General features: G+C 48.9%; 1 protein-coding gene across 6 annotated transcripts in view; it reads left to right on the top strand.

Annotated features, from left to right (window-relative positions):
- The window catches only part of MIA2 (MIA SH3 domain ER export factor 2), a 635,554-nt gene that overhangs the window by 424,209 nt on the left and 185,415 nt on the right, over positions 1–25,930 (top strand). For all 6 annotated transcript variants that reach the window (XM_085626929.1, XM_085626930.1, XM_085626931.1 and 3 more), the window contains exon 14: positions 10,235–10,357. In XM_085626929.1, the coding sequence (XP_085483055.1) occupies positions 10,235–10,357 (123 nt within the window). The remainder of the gene's footprint in view (positions 1–10,234; positions 10,358–25,930) is intronic.

The raw sequence follows: 25,930 nt of genomic DNA on the forward strand, positions 1-25,930 counted from the left end.
GTATTAGACATCCACCTAATCAAACACTGTGTGTAACTCATTTAGACCTCTATGTAGAGCACCTACCTGAAGCTCAACCCCACTGAAACCAAATTCCTGTTATTCACCTAGAACAGCCAACTAGAACTAGGCTAAACCTAGCTGAATCACATGAACCTGAATAGATTTGAACCCTGACTTTTAATCAAGACCAAGTCACTTAGATTCACTCTGGCGATCAAACTCACCCTCAAAGAAAATAACCCAAAGAAAACCAAGACCGGCTGGTACCAGCAATGTCTGCTTAAGAAAGTGAAACCTTTCTTCATAGAGCACAACTTCAGAACTGCCAATTAAGCCCTAATACTCTTGCAGCTAAATGGCGGCAACACCCTAGTTCACAGCTTCTTAGACTCACGACTGACTCCCCTAAAGGACACCCTACACACCACAGCAGATCTCATCAGGGACCTCAAGAAATACAATCACTGGGGGAGGAGCCTAGCGCGCATCCAAGATGGCCGCGTAGGTGCGAGGCTCCCGAGGACCTCCGCAACCTCCTACGATTATCCTGAAATTATCCTGCCCTGGACGAGGGGACTATGTTGGTGAACCTAAGCTGAGGTGGCACCCGTTTCCCGCTTCCGAATCGGACCTCGGACACCGGAGTGAGCACCGATTGAGGTTTGCGGCCTTCCCCTCGCCGGACCCCGGATTTGCGCTGTGGGGTGATCCAGTGACAAAGTGAACAACAGCGGCAGGCAGGGCCTGGCGACTCGCGTACCCCGCACTTTCGCTTTCGCTTTCACACCCCCTTGCCGTCTCTGCGAGGTCGAGTTGCGGAGCCCTTGGTGTTGGTGGCCTTGGGAGGCCCTGCCTGCCTGCAGGCTGTGATCCACCCCGCTGCTCTGAGGTGGCCCCCCCCGGAGCTCGTGACCCTGCTTTCCTGCCCTACACGACGTGGCTGGTGCGACTGGGAGATTGGAGGCCATGGCCACGAAACAAGATGGAGACCGGGCAAAGACCAAATCGACCCGGCGTGGCGCCGTCCATCAGGCTAATAGTATGGACCGCTATACCCTCCAGAAGGGATCTCCCGATGGACCGCGCAAGTCCCCTGAGAGCCCTCCTGATGCCCCAGACCTGCCCGCAGATCTGACTCTGCGAGATATCATGGGCGCCATTGCCGAGATGAAGGCCTCGGTGGGCCAGCGGTTTGATACACTGGCGCAGAAGATCGACTCGGTCCTCGTGGATGTTGGCCTGGTGAGGGCCGATCTTTCCAAAACCAACGACCGAGTAGATTCTTTGGCCCACACCGCATCGGGCCTAACGACAGATGTGGCGGCCTTACAAACAGAGGAGCGCCGGCTTAGTCAGGCGAGTGCGCTTATGGATCGACGCCTGGAGGACTCTGAGAGTCGGGCACGGAGGAACAACATCCGCATCATCGGGGTGCCTGAGGGACGCGAGGAGGCGGCGGCGGATCTCTTTGTGGAGGACCTGATTGCTGCCCATCTCCAGCCGCGGGGGCTGAGTAAATTCTTCGCTGTGGAGAGGGCCCACAGGGTTCCCGGGGGAAGGCCGAAGGTTGGAGCCCCTCCGAGACCTCTCATTGCCCGGATTTTCAATTTTCGGGACAGAGACGCTATCCTGCAAACCTCCAGACTGCATGGACCGGTCAAGTTTGACAATATGGAGGTCAATTTTTACCCTGATTTCACCCCAGCGGTCCAGAAGCAGAGACTGAGCTTCCTAGGTGTCAAACGCCGTCTTCGGGACCTAAACCTCAAATACGCCATGCTCTTCCCAGCCAAGCTGCGAGTGGAGGTGGATGTTCGCACGCACTTCTTTGATCGTCCCGAAGCGGCCGGGGACTGGCTGGATACTCTGTCCGGGGATCGTGATCGGGGGGGCGGGGGGGGGGGCGGCGGGGGGAGACGGCACGCTGGATCAGGACTGAGGGTTTAACATTGGGCCTCACTCTGGACGAAAATGATGCCACTTTCGATTCTGCGTCAGTCTTTGTAAGTTCCCCTCCTATGGAGGTTGTGTTGGGTCTGTTGGGGGTTCTCCCTCCTCCTCTAGGGGGCTAGTTAGTTTAACTATATATGGGGCGACAGGCACACTGCACGTTGGGGGGGCTGTTCGGGCTCATGCAGGGGTGCAGGGAGGGGGGAGTTCTGTTGGGGTGGGTGGGTAGGGATGGGGTGTTGTTTGTTTTTATCACAAGGCCAACGTACTTTTGTGTTAGTTCTACAGTGCTCTCCGGGGGACGAATGATGGCTTCTGTGTATGATGGGGGGTAGGGAATCAACTTTGTTGTCTTGGAATGTGAATGGACTGGGGGACAGGATCAAACGAGGTGTGGTCCTGCAGTTTTTGAAGCGAATCTCGCCCGATGTAGTCTTTCTGCAGGAGACACACCTCATTGGCAACTCCTTCTGCGCCATGAATCGGCGTGGCTATCGCCTAGTGGCTCACTCGGGCTTCACGTCTGGCTCAAGGGGTGTGGGCATCATGGTGAGGAACTCGCTCCCGTTGGAGATTGATGAGGTGCTCCACGATGACAGGGGACGTTACACGGTCTTGGTGGGAAGACTGGAGGGCAAAGTGGTTGTCTTTGTGTCAGTATACATCCCACCGGGGCTGCAGTCGACCACCTTTGCAGACCTGGGGCGCCTTCTCCTTTGCCTTCCGGGGGGGCTTTTAGTTGTGGGGGGGGATTTCAATGCGGTGGTATCTGGGACTGTGGATCGTCACCCCCCTAGGGACCTCCCCCGGGCACAGGCGTGACTACCCGGCCTCTTGGATACATTTGGGTTAGTGGACTGCTGGCGTTTAAAACACCCCACGCAGCTGCAGTACACTTTCCACTCGGGAGCCCATGGTAGTCTCTCACGACTAGACTATGTCCTTGTCCCGGCGGCCTATGTTGGGAGGGTGGGAGAGGTGCGCCATTTGCCACGGGGTATTTCGGACCACTCCCCGCTCCTACTGCACTTTGATGTCTTTCCGAGGGGTGAGGGTAGGGTTGTCCCAATCAATCCTTGGTACCTGCGCGACCCCACCATTCGCGCTGAATTGATTAAATCCCTTCAGCGATATTTTGATGAGAATGTGGGGTCCGTGCCTTCGGCTGTACCGCTGTGGCCTTCAAGGCAGTACTCCGAGGGGAAGCCCTATCCCTTATTTCCCACGCCCGGAGGCGCGAGCGGGAGGAGGTGACCCGGATGGAGGCTGAAATAGCCGAGTTGGAGAGTAATTTAGAAGGTGGGGTGACGGATGCCGCATTACATGTCCTCCGCCTCAAGCAAGCGGCCTATAGGGCCATCGTCACGGAGGCGGCCAGGGGCCTCAGTAGAGAGCAACAGGGGCGACTGTATGATGTGGGTGATAAGGCTGGTAAACTGATAGCGTGGTTGGACAAAAAAGAGAGAGCGAATCGTGTGGTCCCGCTGATTGAGAAAACGGATGGTGTGTGTGTAACTGAGCCAGAAGAAATCGTCTCCTGTTTCGCGGATTATTTCCGTGGAGTGTATTCCCCGGTGTCTCCCTGCTCGGAAGAGGATTCCTGTGCCCTGCTCAGGGATATCGCGCTGCCGTCCCTTTCCGGGGATGACAGGGTGTTGCTGGACGCCGCTCCCACCTCCGACGAAATCGCCCTCGCCATACGCTCGGTCGCTTCCGGCAAGGCCATGGGTCCGAATGGTCTCCCTATCGAGCTGTACAAGTTGCGACCGGATACGCTGGCACCCCACCTCCGGGCTATGTTCCTGGCGGCTCACTCGGTGGGCTCCCTCCCGCTGGACCAGCGTCTGGCTACAATCGTGGTCATCCACAAGGAGGGGAGACCTCGGGACCGGGTTACATCCTATCGGCCCATTTCACTACTGAATGCGGAGCCCAAGATTCTCGCCAAGGTACTGGCCAATCGGCTGGTCGGCGTGGTGGGCGATTTGGTTCATCAGGACCAGTCCGGCTTTATTCCTCATCGCAACACAGCCCTTAATCTGCTGCGCTTGCACAGTGTGCTCGCACGTGTCCCGTTTATGCGGGAGCCGGCCATTTTGGCGTCCTTAGACGCCACCATGGCGTTTGACACGCTTGAGTGGCCATACATCTGGGCGATGCTTGCGAAGTTTGGATTTGGCCCAGGGTTCATCAGTTGGGTCAAATTGCCGTATTCGGGCCCATTGGCGCAGGTGGTGGTGAACGGAAGAGTATCGGCTCCGTTCGAGCTGGGCCGGGGCACGCGGCAGGGCTGCCCCTTATCGCCGCTCCTCTTTGCACTTGCCTTGGAGCCCCTGGCGGAGTGGCTGCGGTGGGAGCCTTCCATCCGTGGTCTCCGCTGGACCCCCGAGTATGAGGACCGCGTATCCCTATACGCTGATGACATCCTTTTGTACCTAGCTTCCCCACGTAAATCACTCATAGTACTGGTTGATGTTTTGCATTCATTCGGTCGTAACTTCGGTCTTGTCATCAACTGGGCTAAATCGTGTGTGTATGTTCTCTCCGGGGAGGCTCCTATCCTCCCGCGGGGCTGTCCGATCCAGGTCGCCCCGCAGGGATTTAGGTACCTGGGTGTCTTCATTACTCTGGACCCGGAGGCTCGGTATGATCGGAACTTGCTTCCCCCCCTCCAGCGTCTGAAAGAGGATGTCGCGCGCTGGCGGCGTTTGCCGCTTTCGCCGCTCGGCCGGGCGGCATTGTTTAAAATGATGTCGCTGCCGCGTTTCCTGTACGCGTTGCAGAACACTATGGACCTCGTCCCAGCGCGCTACTTCCGCGAAGTGGAGAGTTTGCAGCGCCGCCTGTTCTGGGACGGGAGGCCACGTATTGCCCTGGCGAAGCTGACGCTCCCATGGTATGACGGGGGGATCGCCCTTCCGGATATCAAACAGTACTATTGGGCCTCCCAGCTAGCTGCGATTATTCAGGGCCTATATGGGCCCGCCTTAAACCCGGCATTTGAAATGGATAGGATGCTCCTTCCAGGTGGTGACCATAATCGAGCGCTCTATTCTAGCGCGCCCGACGCTTGCCTAACGGGCCCCACGCGTGTCATGGTGCGAGTGTGGCATGCGGCCAATGCAGCTATGGGGTGGAAGGACTGTTTGACCCGGGCGTCACCACTGTACGCGTCTGAGCGGTTGGGCTCCTTGTGGACCTCGAAGGGCTTTGAGAAGTGGGACATAATAGGCATTAGCAAAGTGGGGGATCTCTGGACGAGGGGAGGATTTAAAACGTTCGAGATGCTGCAGACGGAATTTCAGTTGCAGGGCAGCGAGTACTTTCGGTATTTGCAGGTCCGTCATGCGCTGGGCTCCGTCTTTCCGGACGTTGCCTCCATCCCGGAGTGTTCCCCCCTGGAGGATAGAGTGCTGGATGGACACATCCCGGACAGCACGATCTCACTGATCTACAAAAAACTGATCAACGACCGCTCAGACTTGTTGACTGCCCTTCGTGGGGCTTGGGTAGCCGACAGGCTGGAGCTGGACGACGAGGACTGGACTTCCGCGGTGGCCTCCCCGAAAGAGGTGGCCATACTGGCTCGCCTTCGTTTCGTCTAGCTCAAGATACTCCACAGGGTCTACATGACGGGGCCAAGGCTCCTGCGTATGGGCTATGCTGAGGACGGTTTGTGTAAGCGTGGGTGCGGTGCGTTGGGGACTTTTCTGCATATCCTGTGGGAGTGCCTGGAGGTGGAGGGGTTCTGGCGTGGTGTGCATGAGGTGCTGAGAGTGGTTACGCATGTGGCGCTGTTGCCCGAAGCGAGGAGATGCCTGTTGAATGTGTGGGAGCCTACCGACTATTCGGTGCCGCAGACGTGGTGGGTGACCCTGGGGTATATGGTTGCCAAGCGTGATATTGCCCAATTGTGGGGATCCCAGAGGCCCCCGACTGTCTCAGCCTGGAAGGAACATATGGATTGGTGCATGTTTCGGGAAAAGGTGGTGTATGTGGCGAGAGGTAAGCCTGGGGCATGGGTGAAAGTGTGGGGCCCCTGGAACGCCTACCGCGGGGGAATCTGTACTCCGCCGTTATTGCCTGATCCGTTGCCGGCCCCGTCCCCTTAGCCAACTCATCCCCCCGGCACCTGGGCATTGGGTTCACCCAGCCCTAGTTCTGGTCTCTCTCCCCTCTTGAGACTTCTATGGATGGCTAGGATTTCCCCTTTAGGGGAGCACGTGTTGCTATTTCCGATTGAGGATTGCCTTGTGGGTTTGTTTGTACTTGTTGTTCTTTAAGTTTAAAATGGAACCGTATAGTGGGGTCTGGATGGTGTGGCTCGCAACGATGTTAACTCCTATGCATGTTCTGCCGCAGCACCATGTGTTTTATAAATGTATATCGTATGCTCCTTTCATTGCTAGCGGCCGGCCGGAAGGTTGTAGGCCCATATTTGTATATTTTTGAGTCTTGTAATAAACGGTTTCAAAAAAAAAAAAAAAAAAGAAATACAATCACATCATCCTCAGAATCATGGTACTCTATTGGTTCCCCCTGCCAGCCTGCACCATCTTCAGTACCAGCTGCATTATTTACTTAGTCATTATGACCAGCACCCATACTCTTTCCGCCACAGAGTGGCCATTCTTTGGAACTCGCTACCTGCCCACATTCGTGACCTTAACAATTATCTAGAATTCAGAAAAGCCATCAAAACCTTTCTCTTTCCCACTTCGTAGGCCACCGTGTGGCCCGTTCTTGAGCTTGTCCACCTCATTGCTGTTAGCGCCGGGACGCCTCTTTGCTGGGCAGCTGTCGCGCTTTATAAAACCCATTAACATAACATAGCCTATCTGGGTTCTCAGCACACCCACTTCCAGACAACCGTCAGTCTGAAGATAACAAAGAGCAAAAAGTAAATGACAACGCAACAGTCCTTCTCCATGTGTCCTCCCAGGGTCTGGAGCAATATTCCTTTATCCAACAGGACTGACCCAATCCTTCTCTAATTTTGGAAAGAGCTGAAGACCCACCTCTTTATAGAGCACTACATCACAACAGACTGTCCACTTCCTCTCTCAGAACCGCACTTGCTCTGCAATTAGTATTAGACTGTTTCTTTCCCTTTGACACATCGCTGCCATTTGTCTTCATTTGCAGTATGCAAATACCACATACAAATGTACAGTGTGATTCGATTGGCTCTCTAACTGAAATGCAGATTGGATACCTTTTTCTAATAGAGGAATCTGGAAACCTTTTTTCCACTAATATCCACACACTGAATTATGAACAAATTAATTTCCTTATGTCTTAATTCATAAGCATTTTTGTGTCCATACATTTTCATACCATATGGTTAATATCTTTATTTTCTCTATTCTCGAGAATATCCCATTTTTTAGGTTTCGCCTAGCGTTGCAGCGCGAATACGCTGCCATCGCTTTGCGAGGCATGCAGTATATACTGTAGTGTGAAAGCTTTGTGGAAGCTCCGCCCACTCTCTGACCATTGGCTTTTGTCTTAAATGCTGCCTTCCGATTGGTTTTAGACTTGTTAGTCCCTCCTCATTCATCATTTGTATCCTTCCACGGCTATTGGCCCCTTTACTCATAACACTATTTTCTTTTAGGTCTCGCCTAGCGTTGCAGCGTGAATTCGCTGCCATCGCTTTTGCGAGGCATGCAGTATACACTGTAGTGTGGAAGCTTTGTGGAAGCTCCGCCAACTCTCTGCCCAATGGCTTTTGTCTTAAATGCTGCCTTCCGATTGGTTAGAGGCTTGTTAGTCCCTCCTCATTCATCATTTGTATCCTTCCATGGCTATTGGCCCCTTTACTCCTAATACTATTTTCTTCCCTGTCTCCCCACCCCACCGCCCCCTCCCTCAGTCTGTGACTTCTCACCCTCCCCCGCACCCCCCTGCCCCCCCACTCCTATTCGTGTTTTCTTGCCTGCCGGCACTTCCGTATTCATCTTTATTATTGCCACTGTGAAATATGCGAGTTCAAGATGCGTGCTGTACAAAAACGTCTCCTTTTTAATTAACTAGATTTTAATGTTACTCTAAATATAATAAGACTTTAGGCAACATTCGGGGTATGCATGGCAACTGACGCCTCTTAGTTCACAAATGGCATTGTTGTCGAGCGGGAGGAGCAGCAGTGTTTTAACTCATGCTTAAAACGAGCAATTTTAATAACTTCCTGTCAATTCAGTGCTATAATCTTGTGTACTGAGGTGAAGCGCTAAAGAAATTCACTTTTTTATAATTCTGAAGAGACATTATTGCACATTTATATCATGTTTACTTTATGATTAACATGCCGATCATTTTCACGGCTCGTCCACTGGCTCATATACGCTTGGCTCATCTTAGGCTGGCTCTACCTGCTAATTAATATATTGGCTTGTGCACCTCTAACAAAGAGAGATGAATGGATTCATGACAGGGAGCCCGGTAGATGGTAAATAAATAGACTGGTGCAGACAAACAGACAAAGTCAGTCTCCATTGCCTCATGTCAGAATCATCACTTTCAATAACCTGTAAATCTGCCGGCAACTCCCGCATGCCCCAACTTCACCCCCCTCACTTATTCTTAGCAGAAGCTGAATATTCTGAGCGGTGCCCTGCTGGTGCAGAGGAGCACGGCAGAGTCTGTAGAAGCGCTGGGATCCCTAGCCTCTCTGGGTGGGCACCTAAGCCTTCCGTGTGCCTTCACACTCAGGATAAATGAATACATTTTGTTCTGTGCTTTAGTCGCCCCTCTGTGAGCACTGTCTGGTAGATGGAGCTCTGTGTTAATAAACACATTCACAGAGGTGGTTGTGTACAAACAAACAGCCACAATACCGTACGTTTTGAACGTGTGGGTAAATACCTGCTCATCGAGTCCCTCATTGGCTGATCATTCCATGGCACCACCAAAATTACATTTGGACACATTTGCTCAACTGTAAAACATTCCCTTCTATGGGTCATTTAACAACTCGGGGATTTGGGGTTAGGTAACCTACTTTGGATGCTGTGTAAAAGAGTAAATACAAAAATTAATGCAATGAAACTAAGCAACCAGTACTGTCTAAAACACTGTGAAAACTGACACGCATTCTGGCATTTTGCTTAGTTAATGTCGATTTTCTCATAGATGCGAGTAAAGTACTCTTAATATCTTAATAAAATCTGCACACTTTTAACTAATAGCACCGGGCGACCTTTAACAGCTAGGCAATGAATACATTTTCATGTACCCCCAAAGCCCCTCCGCCCCCGCCCCCTTGGCAAACTTCACTGCCTCCCAGTGTTTAGAGAATAACCAAGACGCAGGAGAGTGAGTGAAATAGTCTAGAAAATGAAAGAGAAGCCGGGATTCGGATTCACATGCACCGATCCGATCGCGTTGGTTAGTCTGTAAGCACTACTTTTATTAATGAGTTTCGCATTAGTAAAGCACCACGGTGTGCATGTGTGGCGACACTTCCAAACAATTGTTGACACAATCCACACTTTGCGTCTTTTTCAATATATTTATTACGAAGTGCAGGACCTTTCCAAGGGATTTTGCACACTACATACATTCAGTCCAAAAATAAACGTGTAGGTAAAAAACATTGCCATTTACAACGTCAATAGCTCTAACTCACAAATGCAAGACCTATTTGCATTGCAAATGCTTGTTTCTATAGTACTTTCTTCCATATACTTTCTGTACTCCAGATGCCTCTTAGCAACCCACTCGTTCAAACCAAAGTCCCATTTGATTTTGTCATAACTATCGTACACTTATAAACATTTCTGAAACGTATTCCTAACATGGAGTCTTTGAGCAGTTTTAGGGTGTCTGTAGTTCTGACCTTCAGCCAACTTTTAATCTATGAAAGTTGACTTGTTAGAGACCATATTTACACTCCAAACAATGTGGGTACCTTGAGAACAAGGGTTCTATTATGTTTGTTTTAGTTTGATTTTTTCATTAGATCGAGGATCTAATGTGGTTTTACAGTATGCTTCAGGATTCCAAGCCTTAATGAGTGGGAACAAAAGGTGAGATGAATGATCTAACACCTCTCCTGAAACATAGAAATGGACATACACTTTATATGGGTATAAAACATTTTAAAATACATTTGTTGAGGTTTGAATATGCACATGTAAAAAGGCCAAAGACTTGCTGTTGGCGGGGTCGAGGGCAGGGCCCTTGCTTGTAATGGATTATCATCTCTGCCTTTAAACATGCCTTTGTAATTATAGATTTTACAATGTAATGAATATATTATGTACCTCTTTTTCTCTAGCTTCTACAAGAAGCTGACGGGTGGGGTGAAAGGTTCAGCGAGCTTACCGAACAAACTAAAATGTTTGAGTCATCTAAGAGGGACCTGGAGGAAGCCCTACACAATAAGGAAAGTCAAGTAAAGGTAAATCAGTAGAGTTTTAGATTTTGTATTACACAGCTCTGAGGTGAGAAATAAGGAAGAAAATATTAAAATATTAGAGTAGTTTCTTTAAATTCAGAACTCTGTATTGGTCTTTTAGTTGAATAGTTTTAACTCTTTAGTTGGCAATTCTATGTGATTTGGGTTTTTTCAACATTTTAATGTGATTTTGTTCATTCATTAACTACTTTCCGGAAATCCCATCGAGGCATGTTCAGCCTGATAAAAGTACTAAGTTGATGCATAAATTGGAAATTTGCTTTGCCTAAGTCTGCATTGTGGAAAAGCAGGAAAAAACGTCTTTGGTGTGCCCTTCAAAGGTTTGCAACTTAGAATAGCTGGGTTGAAATATCTTATACCAGGCTTCTCCAATGAGTAGCTTGTGAACTGCTGGTAGCTCTCTGCTACCTCTCAGTAGCTCTCCTGGTTGCAGCCCAGCCTACTAAATTATAACCTTTTGCTTGAGTGAATACATTTATATTTACCACAATTGAAAAGTGTGTATTTTTCAGAACCCGTAAGCTGATGTTTGGAGAAAAATGTATGCATTTCCAAAATATATTTAAAGCTGATATTTGAGTGATCATTCATCTGGTGATGGGGGAGACCTATTACTAATATGATTGCCTTGGTGCCAGGGGAATAGCTGCTATGACTATTATGTATTACCCATGTAAAGGCAGTCCAAACTGACAAAGCATTTTTTACATTACTGCTGACAACCAAGCTGGTTGCTATGAGGTGATCACTACTGGCAATATTGATTAGGGTGACCACTAAGGTATTCTTGTCTAATGTGGGGACTATTACAACACTAATTCTAGCAGCTCAGGATGGTTTTAATTGAACAAAAGTAGCTCTTATTGCTGAAAAGGTTGGCGACCCCTGTTCTATATTGTGCACAAGAATCCACATTCCCAAGGTATATAAATCATAGTTGTTTCACCAGAAGTCTCATTGCATAGTTATGTATAGCAGTTTTGGGCATGTCCTGTACATAAGCTTGATGTTAGTACAAGCAGCATTGCCAGCCTGATTTACATGTCACTTGTCTTCCAGCCTAAACCTAGTTTGAATTCACCTGGTGTGCCTTTTTTTTGCAGCCTAGGATCTAGAATTTACAGTTTTATGTTTGGGCTCCAGCTCTAGTCGGAGTCTTTATGACTGACTATGACATTGACTATGAGCCTATATGCCAGCAGTGCACAACCACCATCTTTAGATTTTTTTTTTCCACTGGTGGGTTCAGACAAGAAAGAAAGGAGAGTTGTCGGAGAAAAAAAACAGTAATTACAGTATAGAGGACGAAGGCTGCATCCCTAGAGAAGTTTAACAACCATAATCGTATCAAAAGGTACAGGCTTTTCCAAGGTTTTGGATAAAGTCAATTAACAATGTTTACAGGGAGTTTGTTTCCCTTCAGCTCTGCTTTGAGGGCGTGAATCAGGCTTCTTCAACGAGTATCTCATGAGCGGCTAGTAGCTCTCCATCTACCTGTAAGTAGTTCTACTGTGTACACCTCGGCCCACTGAATTAGAAGCTTTTACTGGGTTGAGTTAATAAATGTACAACAAAATTGAAAAGTGTGTATTTGAGACAAACGTGTATTTTCAGAACTTTTTTTTTTTTTGTAAAAACCTTTAGTCTGTAAGATCAGTGACATAGCTATTCAGCCGACAACCCGGAGGTACAGCAGCTTTAAAAAACAACACATGCTAGCGTCAACATTCCAATGACAGAAGAATCGAAGGTTCTATTTTAAATAAACACAAACCCAAACCGAAACACAAGCAAGGCGATGAGTACTGTAAGCACCAGAAGGGGTTCTCATCAGGGGAAGCGAGCCCCACTTCGTCTAACAGGCACAGGTCTGTAGTAAGGGAAGGGAGGGGAAGTCAGAGACTCAAGAAAACATACACATATCAGCAAGAAGTTCAAAGCCGGAAAGAAAGCTAAGGGGAAAGCTGCTCCTCGGGCGGATCCGGGTCCGGGGGCAGGCATATGCCCCCTCTGTACTGGTTCCAGCGCCCCCATACAGAGTGCCATTTCCGAGGGCGCCCTCGAGCACAATACACTGTCTTCTCCCTAAACATGCTCCAATCCATGTTTTCCATCCATGCTGTCAATGTAGGAGGCCCATTAGAGCCCCACAGACGAGCAATGTCGCGCTTGGCAATCATGTTACCCAGGGTCACCCACTGAGTCTGTGCCGCGTCGTGATCAGTAGGACCCCAAACATTCAGAAGACAACACCGCGCCTCAGGCTGCATGACGATGCCCGTCACCTCCCCCATCACCTCGTGGATGCGCCTCCAAAACTCCATAATCGCACCGCATTCCCAAATAATATGTAGGAAGGTGCCCACCATACCACAGCCTCTCTTACATAAGCCCTCCTCAGAAAAACCCATATGGACCAGCCTGGGCCCCGTCACGTAGACCCTATGGAGTATTTTAAGCTGCACCAACCGCAGGCGCGCGGGGATCGCGACCTCTTTGGGAGAGGAAACTGCGTACTGCCAGTCCTCGTCATCTAGTTCAAGGCCATCCCTGGTCCATTGAGCACGTAACCCTAGAAGAAGATCTGCCCGAACGTTAATAAGTTTCTTATAAATGAGCGAGATCGTACTCTCTGGCATATGGCCATCCAGGATCCGGTCCTCTAACGGAGAGGACTCAGGCACCTTCTCCCCTTCTACAAGAACTGACCGCAAGGCGTGGAACACTTGTGCGTATCGGAAGAACTCCGTGCTCCCCAGCTCATATTCCTTCTGCAGCTCCTCGAATGATTTTATCCTGCCCTTAACCAAGAGGTCTCCAACCCTGGATAGGCCGATCAGGTCCCATTTCTCAAACCCTTTTGTATGCCAAAGCTTACCCAGAATATCGGAGTCAAACAGAGGGGTGGCGAGGGTAAGCTTACCCCTCCAGCCCAGGGAATCCGTCGCAACCTTCCATACATGCACAGCCACCCTGGTGGGCCCCGTCAGGGTTAAGTCTAACGACTTCGAATACAGCGCTCTAGAGTAGTTACCCCCACGTAGCAACCATCGGTCCATGGCGAAACCAGGGCTCAGCGCCGGACCATAAACACCATGGTTAATCGCACTCAACTGGGTGGCCCAGTAATAACGTCGGATGTCCGGAAGCGCAATACCCCCGTCGTACCACGGAAGCGTCAACTTAGCAATCGCTATACGCGGACGCCCTTCCCACAATAGCGCGCGCTGGTGGCTTTCAACCTCACGGAAGTAACTGGCCGGGACCCAGTCAAGAGTATTCTGCAGGGCATAGAGGAAACGGGGAAGAGACATCATCTTGAACAGAGCGGCACGGCCAAGGAGGGAAAGCGGCAACCGCCGCCAGCCCGCCACGTCCCGCCGCAGACACGCCAAGGGAGGGAGCAAGTTCTTCTCGTATCGCAAAATGGGATCGATGGAAATATAGATCCCCAAATACAAAAAGCCCTGCTGGGCTATCTGGAGCGGGCAGTTGCGCGGGACATCACCACACAGGACATACAAGTATGACTTCCCCCAATTAATGACAAGACCAGAGTTTCTACCAAAAGAAGTCAAGACGTCACAAACCACTATCAGAGATTTCTTAGGCGAGGCGAGGTATAGCAGAATGTCGTCGGCGTAAAGTGAAATACGGTCTTCGTGGTCAGGCGACCAGCGAATCCCACGTATGTCCGGGTGCCATCGTATCCACGCCACCAGCGGCTCAAGAGCAAGAGCGAACAATAACGGCGACAGGGGACAACCCTGCCGGGTGCCTCTCCCGAGCTCGAACGGTGCCGACGCCCGCCCGTTCACCACGACGCTGGCGAGAGGTCCCTCATAGAGCAACCTCACCCAGCCCACAAATCCAGGCCCAAAGCCGAACTTGGCTAGCACAGCCCACAGGTACGCCCACTCCACCGTATCAAAGGCCATCGTGGCTTCGAGGGACGCCACAACAGCCGGCTCCCGCATCGTGCCCGTCCTGGCAATCACACCATGAAGGCGTCTAAAATTCAGTGCAGTGTTACGGTGCGGGATAAAGCCCGACTGATCCGGATGGATCAAGTCGCCAAGCACCCGGACCAGGCGGTTAGCAAGGAGCTTAGCAAGGATTTTCGGCTCGGCATTGAGAAGTGATATCGGCCGATAGGAGCCACACTTATCACGGGGCCTACCGTCTTTATGTATTACCACAATCGTCGCCAGCCGTTGGTCGAGCGGAAGAAACCCATTCACCCGCGACTCCACGAACATGGCGCACAGGTGAGGAGCCAACTTATCCGGATGAAGCTTATACAGCTCAACCGGCAAACCATTTGGGCCCGAAGCCTTACCGGAGCGCAACGCGCGGATGGCACCCGCCACTTCGTCGACAGTTATATCACCATCGAGGTCATCCCTATCAATGGCAGAAAGGAAGGGCAGAGCGATATCCCGCAACAGGTCACACGAATCCTCAGTCGGCCTATCCGAGACCGAGGTGTATACCGTACGAAAATGGTCCGAGAAACACTGAACTATACCGTCAGGGTCAGTAACAACCTCTCCCCCATCCGTAGACAACTCCGGCACCACTCGATTGACACGCTCTTTTTTGTCCAGCCACGCCAGCAATTTCCCGGCCTTATCGCCGACATCATACAGTCGACCCTGCTGCTCCCTATGAAGGGTCTTAGCAGCGTTCGTCACCAGATCCCTATATTCCAGTTGCTTCAAGCTCAAATTATGCAGTGTGGCCGGTGTAACATCCTCTTCCAAGGCCACTTCCAAAGCCGCTATCTCGTCCTCAACTTGCGTCACCTCGGCATCTCTCCGCTGCTTGGCGGCCACTACCAGGGAAAAGGCCTCCCCCCTCAATACAGTCTTAAAAGCTTCCCACAAGGACACCGCAGATTCAACTGAACCCTGATTCTCTTGAAAATAGCGGTCAACTGACTTCAGCAACGCACTGCGCAGCTTGGGGTCACGAAAATACCAGGGGTTAATGGGAGCCACCCTGCCCCCCGCCACCCGGCCAATATTCAAACGGGCCCACACCGGTGAATGATCAGAAATGCCCCGTGCCAGGTGCCTAGCTTCAGATACCAAAGAGGCGTGCGCAGCCAGAGTGAGCAAGTAATCAATCCGGGAGAGACTCCCGTGGGCCCCGGAATGGAAGGTATATTGTCTCTGAGTGGGGTGCCGTAGCCTCCAACAGTCTACCAGACCAAAAGTGTCTATAAAATAGGGAAGCCACTTCTGAGCACCCCCGGTGTCCCTGGGCGGACACCTATCAAGCATTCCAGAACCAACCGCATTGAAGTCTCCTCCCACCACCAGCATCCCTTCGGGGAGTTCCAACAAGGCCTTGCCCAGATCAGCAAACGTGGAGGCCTGCAGGGCAGGAGGGACATAAACAGAAACCAATACCAACGTTCTGCCCTCCCATCTCCCCGCCACAGCCACAAAGCGCCCCCTGTCATCAGCAATGGTGGAATCAACCTCGAATGGCAGGGAAGCTCTAACAAGTATGCCCGCACCCCTGGAGCCCGAGGAGAACCCCGAGTGAGCAATGAATTTATAGCCCTTTCTGTTGAGTGCACAACACGTATTCCCTATAAGATGGGTCTCCTGCAGGAGGACCACATCTGGCGAGGTCCGTTTCAAGAATTGCAGGACTATCCCCCGTTTGATACGATCCCCTAAGCCATTAACATTCCGGCTGATTATGCTTAAGCCCCTATCCCCCATCCCCAAACACAAAAAGACCCCCACCCCCCCCGGAGAACCACGATCGGACAATACTGACAACAATTGCTACGCCTTGCAAGAAGAAAAACACACCCCCCAACAACAACCCCAACAACCCAAATCCCCCCCCCCCTCCCTGCACCCCTGCGTCAGCTTACAAAGCCGCCCCAACTTGCAGTGTGCCTGTCGCCCTATCAAAAACAAATCTACAAAAAGTACCCCAAGGGAGGAAAGAGCTCCTATCTTCCCCCCGCCGCCCTCCCATTACTGCAGGAAGGTGCGAGTCACTGTCCGGGGCTGAGTCAATACGTGCCAACACCGGAGGTATCACTTCTGTCTATCACGATCGCCTTCCGCTCCGTCCACGCTGTCCCGGCCGGGCTGCCGCCGAGGGAGCGCATCCAACCAGTCCCCTGCCATGTCCGGTGATTCGAAGAAGAAAGTCCGGTCCTCATACACCACACGTAACCTGGCGGGGAAAAGCATGGCATACTTCAGGTCCATATCTCTGAGCCGCCGCTTCACCCCCAGGAAACTCTGCCTCTGTTTCTGCACCAACTGGGTGAAGTCAGGATAAAAACTCACAGAGGCGTTCTGAAAAGGGACCGGACTTGTCACCCTCGATGCTTGCAGGATAGCGTCTCGATCCCGAAAATTAAAGATCCGGGCAACAATCGGTCGCGGGGGGGCTCCCACCTTGGGCCGTCCTCCAGGCACTCGGTGAGCCCGCTCCACCGCAAAGAACTTGCTGAGGCCCTTAGGCGCAAGATGATTCACCACCAAATCCTCGACAAGTAAATCCACGGAGAGATCCTCTGAAGTTTCCGGGACCCCAATAAGGCGCACATTGTTGCGCCGGGCCCGACCTTCGAAGTCCTCGAGCCGGCGGGCGGAGAGGTCACTCGCGGTTCGTAACTTACGAATCTCAGCTTGAAGTTCCGAGACATCGTCCGCGAGACCAGTGGTCTTGAGGTCCAGGGACTTGACCCGCTCATTGGTTTTGCCCAGGTCCGCGCGAATCAAGTTGACATCAATCAGAATCATGTCCACCTTGTGCGCCAGGGTCTCAAACTGTCGCCCAATCGAAGATTGCATCCCATCTATCGCCCCTTTGATATCTTGCAGCGATAGCTCCGAGGCAGGGGATGAATCGGCCTTCTGCGCTTCCAGCGACTGTCCCGATCCACCAGGCGACCCCTTCTGCTGGGCATAACGATCCATATTGTTGGATTGGGTATAGCCTCCCCGCCGGGTAGTCTTAGACTTCGACCTGTCCGCCTCCGATTTGGTCGACATCCCGAACAGCAGGACAAGCAAGTGCCAAAGGACGTCCCTCACGCAGCTAGAGGAAACAGGGTCAAATAGGACTACAACAGTCAGTCAGGACCGAGTGGAAGTCCTCCAGACAGAGGAGGATATGCGTGAAGCGCTCCCAAGCCAGAGCAAACAAAGGGCGAGAAAGCGAAAGTGAAAGTGCGGCGGCATCCGTCCGTCAGTTCACACCTCCCAGGGCCGCTGTTGTTCAATTAGTGGCCGGGCATCCTGCCAACGCAAGCCCCTGGCATCCTTCGGAGGTAGGCCGCAGTCTTCCGCCATGCACAACTTCGGTCCCCGGTGGGCGATCTTCGCCCGGACAGCGTCAGTCGCCCCAGCTGTGACTCATCTGCAGGATTCCGTGCATGAAAATCAGGATTTAGGACAGGATAAGTGCAGGAGGGCGCGAGGGTAGCGGGAGCTCAGGGCTCACGCGGCCATCTTGGTCAAGCGCTAGGCTCCTCCCCATTTTCAGAACTTTTAAGCTGATATTTGGAGAAAATGGCTGGATTTTCAAAACATATAAAGCTGTTATTTCATTGATAAATTGTGTTTAGTATTGGGGAAACTTATTACTAATATCATTATCTTGGTGCCCGCGACATTGCAGTTATGGCTCTTATGTAATACCCATGTAAAGGCTTTCCAAATTGACCAGACCTTTCTATTACTGCTGGCAACCTTCTGCTTTACTGAGGTGATCACTGCTAGTAATCTGGCATAGGGTGACCACCAAGGTAATCTTGTCTGATGTGGTCTCTATTACAATACTAATACAAGTAGATTGGGATGTTTTTAGAGAACACCAGTAGCTCTTATTACAGAAAAGGTAGGAGACTCCTGGACTAGACTATGTAAAATATTCTTCAATTTTTGCCTAAATAGCCCTTCAAACTTTACTGTAGAGGATGAGCATCTCATATGTACTTTTTGATAATCGAATGGCAAGAAGCCATAGGATTGTTATGCTTGCTCATCATTTAAATCTAAAGTCTTGAATGAAATCTAGAAAAGTAGCATTGGCACATTGGGCACATTAAAAGCTGTCAAAGGAGTCACTATCAATGGCACACAGACAGACAACATCAAGCATCCATGACAGAAATGGGTTTCTCAGAAAATATTAATAGACCTGGATTCAATCCTGAATAAATTCTTAAAATGATGCCAAAAGACCCGAAGTCACCAGTGCCTCATGGCAAAAGGCAGTGGAAGCTGAAAATGGCACCTAAGTCCAGAGAAGGCCTTTTGAAGTGTACAAAGCACCCTTCTAAGTCAAAAAGAAAGAAATCAATAAGGACAGCACACAAGCTATCAGCTCTTTCTTCTTATAAAGTATGTCACAAATTAGGACTGAAGAGGACAGATAGGATACAGAAGTGTAAACACAAAAAGTGAAGAGGTGGTTACTCATGCCCCTTTAAAACAAAATGAAGAATCAGAAGAATACACTACATATGCAGTGGGGAATTGTTTGTCAATCTCCGGATTCCATAAAAGTTCATTTGCCCAGTTGCAGTGAGATGATTAAAACCCATGCCACAATACTGACACAGATTCCATGTACAAAAACGAAAAATACGTGTATTCTTTTAATACATCCCCTCTTGACTATGTAGCAATAGATTTTACACCTTTAAAGTAAGATACATACGGTGCACAGTTGGAGGAGAAGCAGGAAAAGTCAGTGGGAAGGAAGATGGAGAGAGCAGCAGCCACAGTGTTGAATTGTTAATTAATTTAAATGTTATACCAAGTATTTACGGTTGTCAGGTGTTTGGGGAAATTGATTACTTAATCCATCATTTACCGGTGCATGATTGAAATCATCACATGACTAAGCAAGTAAAGGGCTGTATGCAGGAAGAGTGTCACACAGACCTGTAGGGATACACATTTCCTATTTCAAACATGAAGTGCTACCTAAAGTTATTGTATTGCACATTAGAGGGGAATACTCACTTGGTTAGCGTGGAGATGAATCCTTCAACACAAGATATTGGCAAATGACAACACCAAAATAATGAGAACATTACACACAAGAGGTGCTTTAGAAGATATGCATCTAGTAAAGGAAGAGGGAAAAGGCGTCAATCTTTCATGCCTATTCAGTTTCAGACAAAGCCATCTTCAACTTCCTATCAAGCACACATTCAAGGGAGCAAACCGTGCCACCAAGACATCTCTTTATGTGTGAGAGAAAGAGCTCAATAGGTTCTTCTTCCCCAGCCCCCAAAAACGCTCTACTTATTTCAGTCTACCACATCAAATATGGTTGAGAGGCAAGATAAGGAACAATCTAAAACAGCGGCGGTTGATAACAACAGAAAAATGGCTCTAATAATGCATGGATGCTTTATTGAGTTCATCAAGACCTCACTAACGATTGGACCCCAAAACTAAGTATACAAAAGAGAACATATATCTCTATTACATAAGGAGATAGAGGGGCTAATACCTAAAGGGGCGATAGAAAAGGACGCCCCTCAAAAAGAGAGAACACAATAATTATTCTAAGGGAATATACTATGTATATCTTCTCCTTAAACATAACTTAATTTTGGACTTGTGCTTCCTGAACAAGACACACCAGTTTCAGAAGGCACTGCTTCTCAATGCCATGCATCTGACCACAAATTGAAACAGATTTAAAAGATGCAATTAAAGTAGTAGCTCAGTGATTTATACCCATACGTGGAGAACTGGCTGGGAGAGGGGAATTTGCTTCAGCAGTGTGAGACATGCATTTAACAGATGGGAACCTAATTTGATTGGGGGTTTAGATTCAAGATGAAGAAATCATCGCTACTTTCCACAAAGTTTGTTAGGAAGCAGAACTGAATGCAGAGACATCAATAATGTTTCCAACTCTTAAAACAAGCATTGAAAATGCAATAGGTCTCGCCGTTGATTAAGTTAAAGCCATTTGCTTTGCTAATGGTATTGTATAGCAAAGAAAATGGCTTTAACTCAATAAAAGGCGAGGCCTATTGCATTTTCAATGCTTGTAATGTATTCCCACCTCTGCCCCCCCCCCATCAACTAAGCTCCTCCAATGCTTTCCCCAGCCGCTGACTTCACAAACCGCTCCACAGTTGTGCCCCCCATTTTGAGTTAAAATGTGCTTAAGCAAACTTTAATTTATTTAGCATTCCAAGGTGGAAATATCTTCAAATGGTAAATAAAACAAAATACCTGCCATGCCATGATGCTTGGGAGGTGATGCTGAGGTGCGGACCTTAAAACATGTGGGAGGAAAAAATAAAAGGCACGGGTAGATATAAGGGTTTAAGGGTGAGAGTTAGAGTTAAGTGGAGGATAAAGTATATCATAAGGAAAGGGATATGGGTAAAAGAAAACAGTGAAGGGTCAAGACCTTCTGTATTCTCCCTCCTAATTGAAACGTGAATGTAAAAAATAATTATATAATATAATAATATTTTTTTTAAAAACGAGAACATTAATTAAAACATGATTAAAGAACGGGGGGTTGTGCGTTTCCAAAAGTAAACAAACAAAACAAGTGTAATGTGATTTGCCTCACATTTCTAGAAATATTTAACATAACAAATGCTAAAATAATTTCAAATATAGAATACGGAAATTCATCAGCTATAATTAATGCCAAAGTGATTAACGACTCATGAATAATATATGAAATCGTGTGTACACTAGATGAAAATTGCACTTGTGCTTTCCTACAGCAGCCTTTCTGTATAGGCCCCTATAACATAAATATACCTCTGTTGAATTGTTGTTTTATCACTACGGTGATCAGAGATGAATTAAGTTAAAAGATCAATAGCAAAACCGTGAAAAATCTGAAACATTGATGTAATAAAATTGATCAATGTTTAGTTTATTCATTGATTAGCTGCATCTAGGGTCACAATTCGTCAGAGGAAATGCCGATACATTGTGATTAGCAAGAGCGGGAGACTGGGACACACCACAAGCACTGAGGTAGACTCCCCAATATAAGCAGTGATCAGCGCTCCCGACTCCCCTCCCTCCCCCCCCGCACTTGCGAACACCCCGACATTGTCCCATACGACGGTCCAGCTCTCAGGCGCAAAGCTACTATTGTTCATTATCCGCGACATAATGCACCCCCTCCCCCAGTTTATCTATCCCTAGTTAGTTGACGGTTAGTTTATGGCTGCAGCCCTATAGCCTCTATGATACACCTCACAGGGGATTAATCACACTGCACGGTCCCCATACGGCGCGGCGACCACCGTGCGCACCAGCAGGGCATACCCAGACGCAGGCCCCGGACACCTGCCTGAAGCCAAACACAGAGTAGAGACGCGCAGCCCGCAGGCCCACGAGACTGAGAGTCCGCATGGGACACGAATGGGCGCTCCTGCTTTGTACGCCTATATAATAACAACTGCATTACCAACCGTGCCTATGTGTGTAATGTTTATAAATGCCAATAAAAATGTATTTAAAAAAAAAAAAAGCACTGAGGTAGACTGTGACTGGCAGGAGCAGTTCCTTGAAACACTAACATAAACAGAAGCACCGAGGACAGGAAGGGATGGTGATAACTGGAGATGGGAAATTAGATAAGGGGAAGATAACAGATGTAATGTGTCTCCCTGTCACGAAACATGTTTGGGGTGGAGGGGATAAATAAATAACGAAATTAGACCCAAAGAGCGTTGACGGTGCCATAATAATCCTGCTGGGGTGTGACTATGTCCCTCGGCTGTGTCCTGGTTTGTGACGAGGAGGGCATACTGTACACAGCGTTTAAAATTGCTTGCATCTTCCGGCGGCGCAGGGCTTTGACGGTGCCATAATCATCCTGCTGGGGTGAGACTATGTCCCTCAGCTGTCTCCCGGGAGGACCCGGAGGAGGGGCATGCTGCACCCAGGGCATAAAAGTGCTTTGAACTTCTGGTGGCGCGGGCATAGTCCGGCCAGGAGCGGGCCGTGTGTGCCCGTCCGTGGCAGGGAAGAGGCCAGGCTGGGCCACCACTTTCAGTTCCCGGATTCAATCCCAGACGACGAGTTTCGATTAGCTGGGCGTACCATTTGCGACCCTGATCCTGATTTTCCCGGAGCGTGTCCCTTAAGCACTAACGTGGATTTTAAAAACCTTGTTTGGGCCCAACCAGGTTTTAGAGACAATGCTAATGTTAAACCATCAGCGGGCACCTCACTTGAGTCTTTCCAGGCTCAAAAACAACTTTATATATGTGTTTGTACTGTTGCTTGTGCATTTTTCAGCATTGTGTTTTGTATTCTGGGCTTTGCGCGCTATTAAAGCGCTTTTGCAAAGAACTGAGCCTCTAGCTGCTGGCACCCCTTCTCCGCTTTGGAATCCATGCGGCTAACTTTAAGGGACCCTGTTATAATGTAAAAAAAAAAAGAAAAAAAACTACACAGAGGAGGCCGTTCATTTGCCGAGGTCACTGACACCTCCGTACGAGGATCACAACGCGTTGTTCTTAACTGCACCAATAAATTTTGGCGAGCAACCATGTGTTGGAGCGGGACGAGCTCCGAATGCTCCTTTCGCCTTTTCGTCCGGTGACAGTAACGAAGCAAAAGTGGATGCCTGCTTGTGCCCCGGAGGGACTGCAGGCGGATCAAAAACACAGAAGTGGATGCCTGCTTGTGCCCCGGGGGAACTGACATTAAAAAAAAAGCAAAGCACATGAGAAGCGGCATTTTCGTTGCTATGGCAACAAAATGGCGTTGGACTGTCCACAGTCCCTCCAAACACGCGCATGCTGTCTGCTATGGACAAATGGCAAGAGCAGCCATGTGTAGCGCTCACCCGTGGGGCAACCGCTAGGCAGGTACCACTCGGACCCAAACAGGTTCATAATCCAGGAGGTTGGTGGAAAAAAGGCCCGGGATACTACATGTCCCAGCATGCCGTGTGCCGTCTCAAAAGGAGGCTAGGACAACCCCTGTACATAAGCACCACCTCCTCAAGAGGAAGGTGCTTGACAATCTAAACCGAGAGGATAATGGCGGATGGTGTTCCCCTCCGGATACCAGCGGGAAGCATATGCAGCGTCTCTCCTGTCATCGAAGCCGAACCGCGCTTACAGCGAAGCGACCTTCCGTGAGAAGAAAGAAGCGGAGGAGTCTCAGGTATTCGGAGGAAGTGCCGGCGTGCTGCCTTCTCTGTTTCCCTCTACCGCGGTTGTGAACCGGCTTCACGTTTACAAGGAACCCAGGGGTTACGTGCGAGACCTTGGATACAAACGTAACTCCCGTAGTGCAACAGAGACCGCGCATTAGTCAGCGCGTACTTTTTCTTTCCCTACTCGCGGATTGCCGTGTCCGCATTTAGCCTGGAGATATCGTTAATCAGGCACTGCTGAACTATTGCAGCTTTCCGGGGTATAGCATAGCGGTGTTGAAACCGCTTCTTAGTTACCGGAGAGCTGTCGATCCCAATCCACGTTGAACCACCAGTATTCTTAAGGGAACAGTACCCGTTTTCAGGAGACAAATCCTATTTCGTTTATTTAGTATTGCACTGGTATGGACTCCGCACCTTGGTACTGGTGAGGTTCTTGCGTGACATTCTGTGTGGAATTGACAGTAACTCCACACGCATCATCTGGCATTAGCTCTACCAGGTGACCTCAGACACATATATATTGGCGCTCTACCAGTGTCACTGAAGTGAGCAACGTCCTGGTTGCAGGGAAATCCTGGTGAGTGGTGCGATCAAGATAGAGAGAATCATACCGGGGAAGTGATTCACCGAGCAGTTAGGATAACTCCTCTTTCTTGTTGTCTTCTTGTTCCCTCCTCCAGTGAATCCCAACAGGAAGAGGTCCCTAGTCTTCTAGACCAGACCAGGGAGAACACCACACCTGCAACACCCTTTGTTGTTTTGTCCCTTTCCCCATTTCCCCCGGGCACAACCTCACACAGTAGGGTGTCTTCCTTCTGTGGGAGAGGGCGTTTACGGCAGGTGGGGGTCGCACAGCTACTATCGTTCCTGCTGAGTACCAGACAAAGGTTAGTGGCATTGATATATTTAGTGTCACCAATCGAACCCTGACACCATGTTTGTCCATGCAGCCGCGTGCATGCAAATCCCTTGGCAGAATCGATTACAAAAGGTTCTCTCCATGGCCGAGAGCAGCGCATACGCTGCTTTCGCCAGGCGAGACCTAAAAAAGTGTTGCCATTTGTGTAACAAACTTGCCATTACCAGACCCTTCAGTCTTTGACATCTTAGACCTGTCAAAAGATTGCTGGGGATGATCCATATTTTACCAAACATACAACTAAATGGTTACAAGTGCTAGCTGAATGGGAAGATATATTGATGGTCACAAACGAGTTGCAAAAAAAGCTAACATGGTGGACAAATAGCAACATGACAAAGAGAAGAAGTTTCATACAGTCAGTTCCTACATCCATAAACACAACAGATCAGTCACACAGGGGATGAGATCCACCTCCAGGCGCATCGCAAATCAGGGGATACATAAAACATATCAGTTATCTAGTACTAAAAGCGGTCTTTGCAGGCCTAAAAGCAGTTCAAGGTAAGTAAACGAACACGTTGTACACATTCTAACAGATAATATGACAGTGTTGCATTTAAACAAGCAGTGGTCACAAAGTGTTCCATGCTACCAAGACTCGAACAAGACATCTGGCACTGGTCCATTACTAAGTAGTTGAATCACACCATTTCCCAGGAGAAGAAAATGCACTGACGGGTGCATTAAGCACACAAATGGGCATATCTCATAAATAGAAGTTTAAATAGGAACTTATAGTAACCATACATCTTCAAACATTAGGGAACACCAAACATAGATCTTTTGGCATCAGGTGAACACTCAAAAAATCACAATACCTTCCCTTTAAGTATCCACAGCCTCTGTGGAATCCACTGTCTTGAGTATACTTTTCCACTGTTACCACTGGTTCCTCTGTTAATCAACAATTGCAGGATCTTAAGCATGGCCACTGTTCAAATATCTCCACAGTGGGTGAGACAACTATGATACTATATACAGTAAGGATGTCACAATAGAACAAGCCTCATTCAACATGTTAACCATGTAAAAGGAAATATTTATCACTATGATCAAAACTGGCTGCAACTTGTAGCATTACACTAGTCCACATATCGTCCGCTTCTAAACTTACTAGAGAAATGTATGATGGTTGTCAAACAGGTGAGAAAGCCATTTACTAGAGAATGTGATTCTACCAAATGGACATGGTACTAAATGTGGTGTAGAGACATTGGAAGCTGAAGTAACATAAGAAAGGGTGATGGTGCTATAGCTCATGTCTTCTGTATTATATATTTAAGTAAATGTTCATTATTAGTCCCCTTAAAAGTGATCACAGTATTAAATAGGGCATAAACCAAAATAATTTTTGCAATACCAGTTATTAAACAGTTTCAGGAAAGTGGCTATATTCTCCACATGCACCAAGATAAAATTTGAGGATGGGCTTGGCAGGCCTTATGAAGGCATCCTTTGAACCAACGACTGGAGAC

Source organism: Triturus cristatus, chromosome 9 (genome assembly GCF_964204655.1).
Source record: "Triturus cristatus chromosome 9, aTriCri1.1, whole genome shotgun sequence".
Taxonomy (NCBI): Eukaryota; Metazoa; Chordata; class Amphibia; order Caudata; family Salamandridae; genus Triturus; species Triturus cristatus.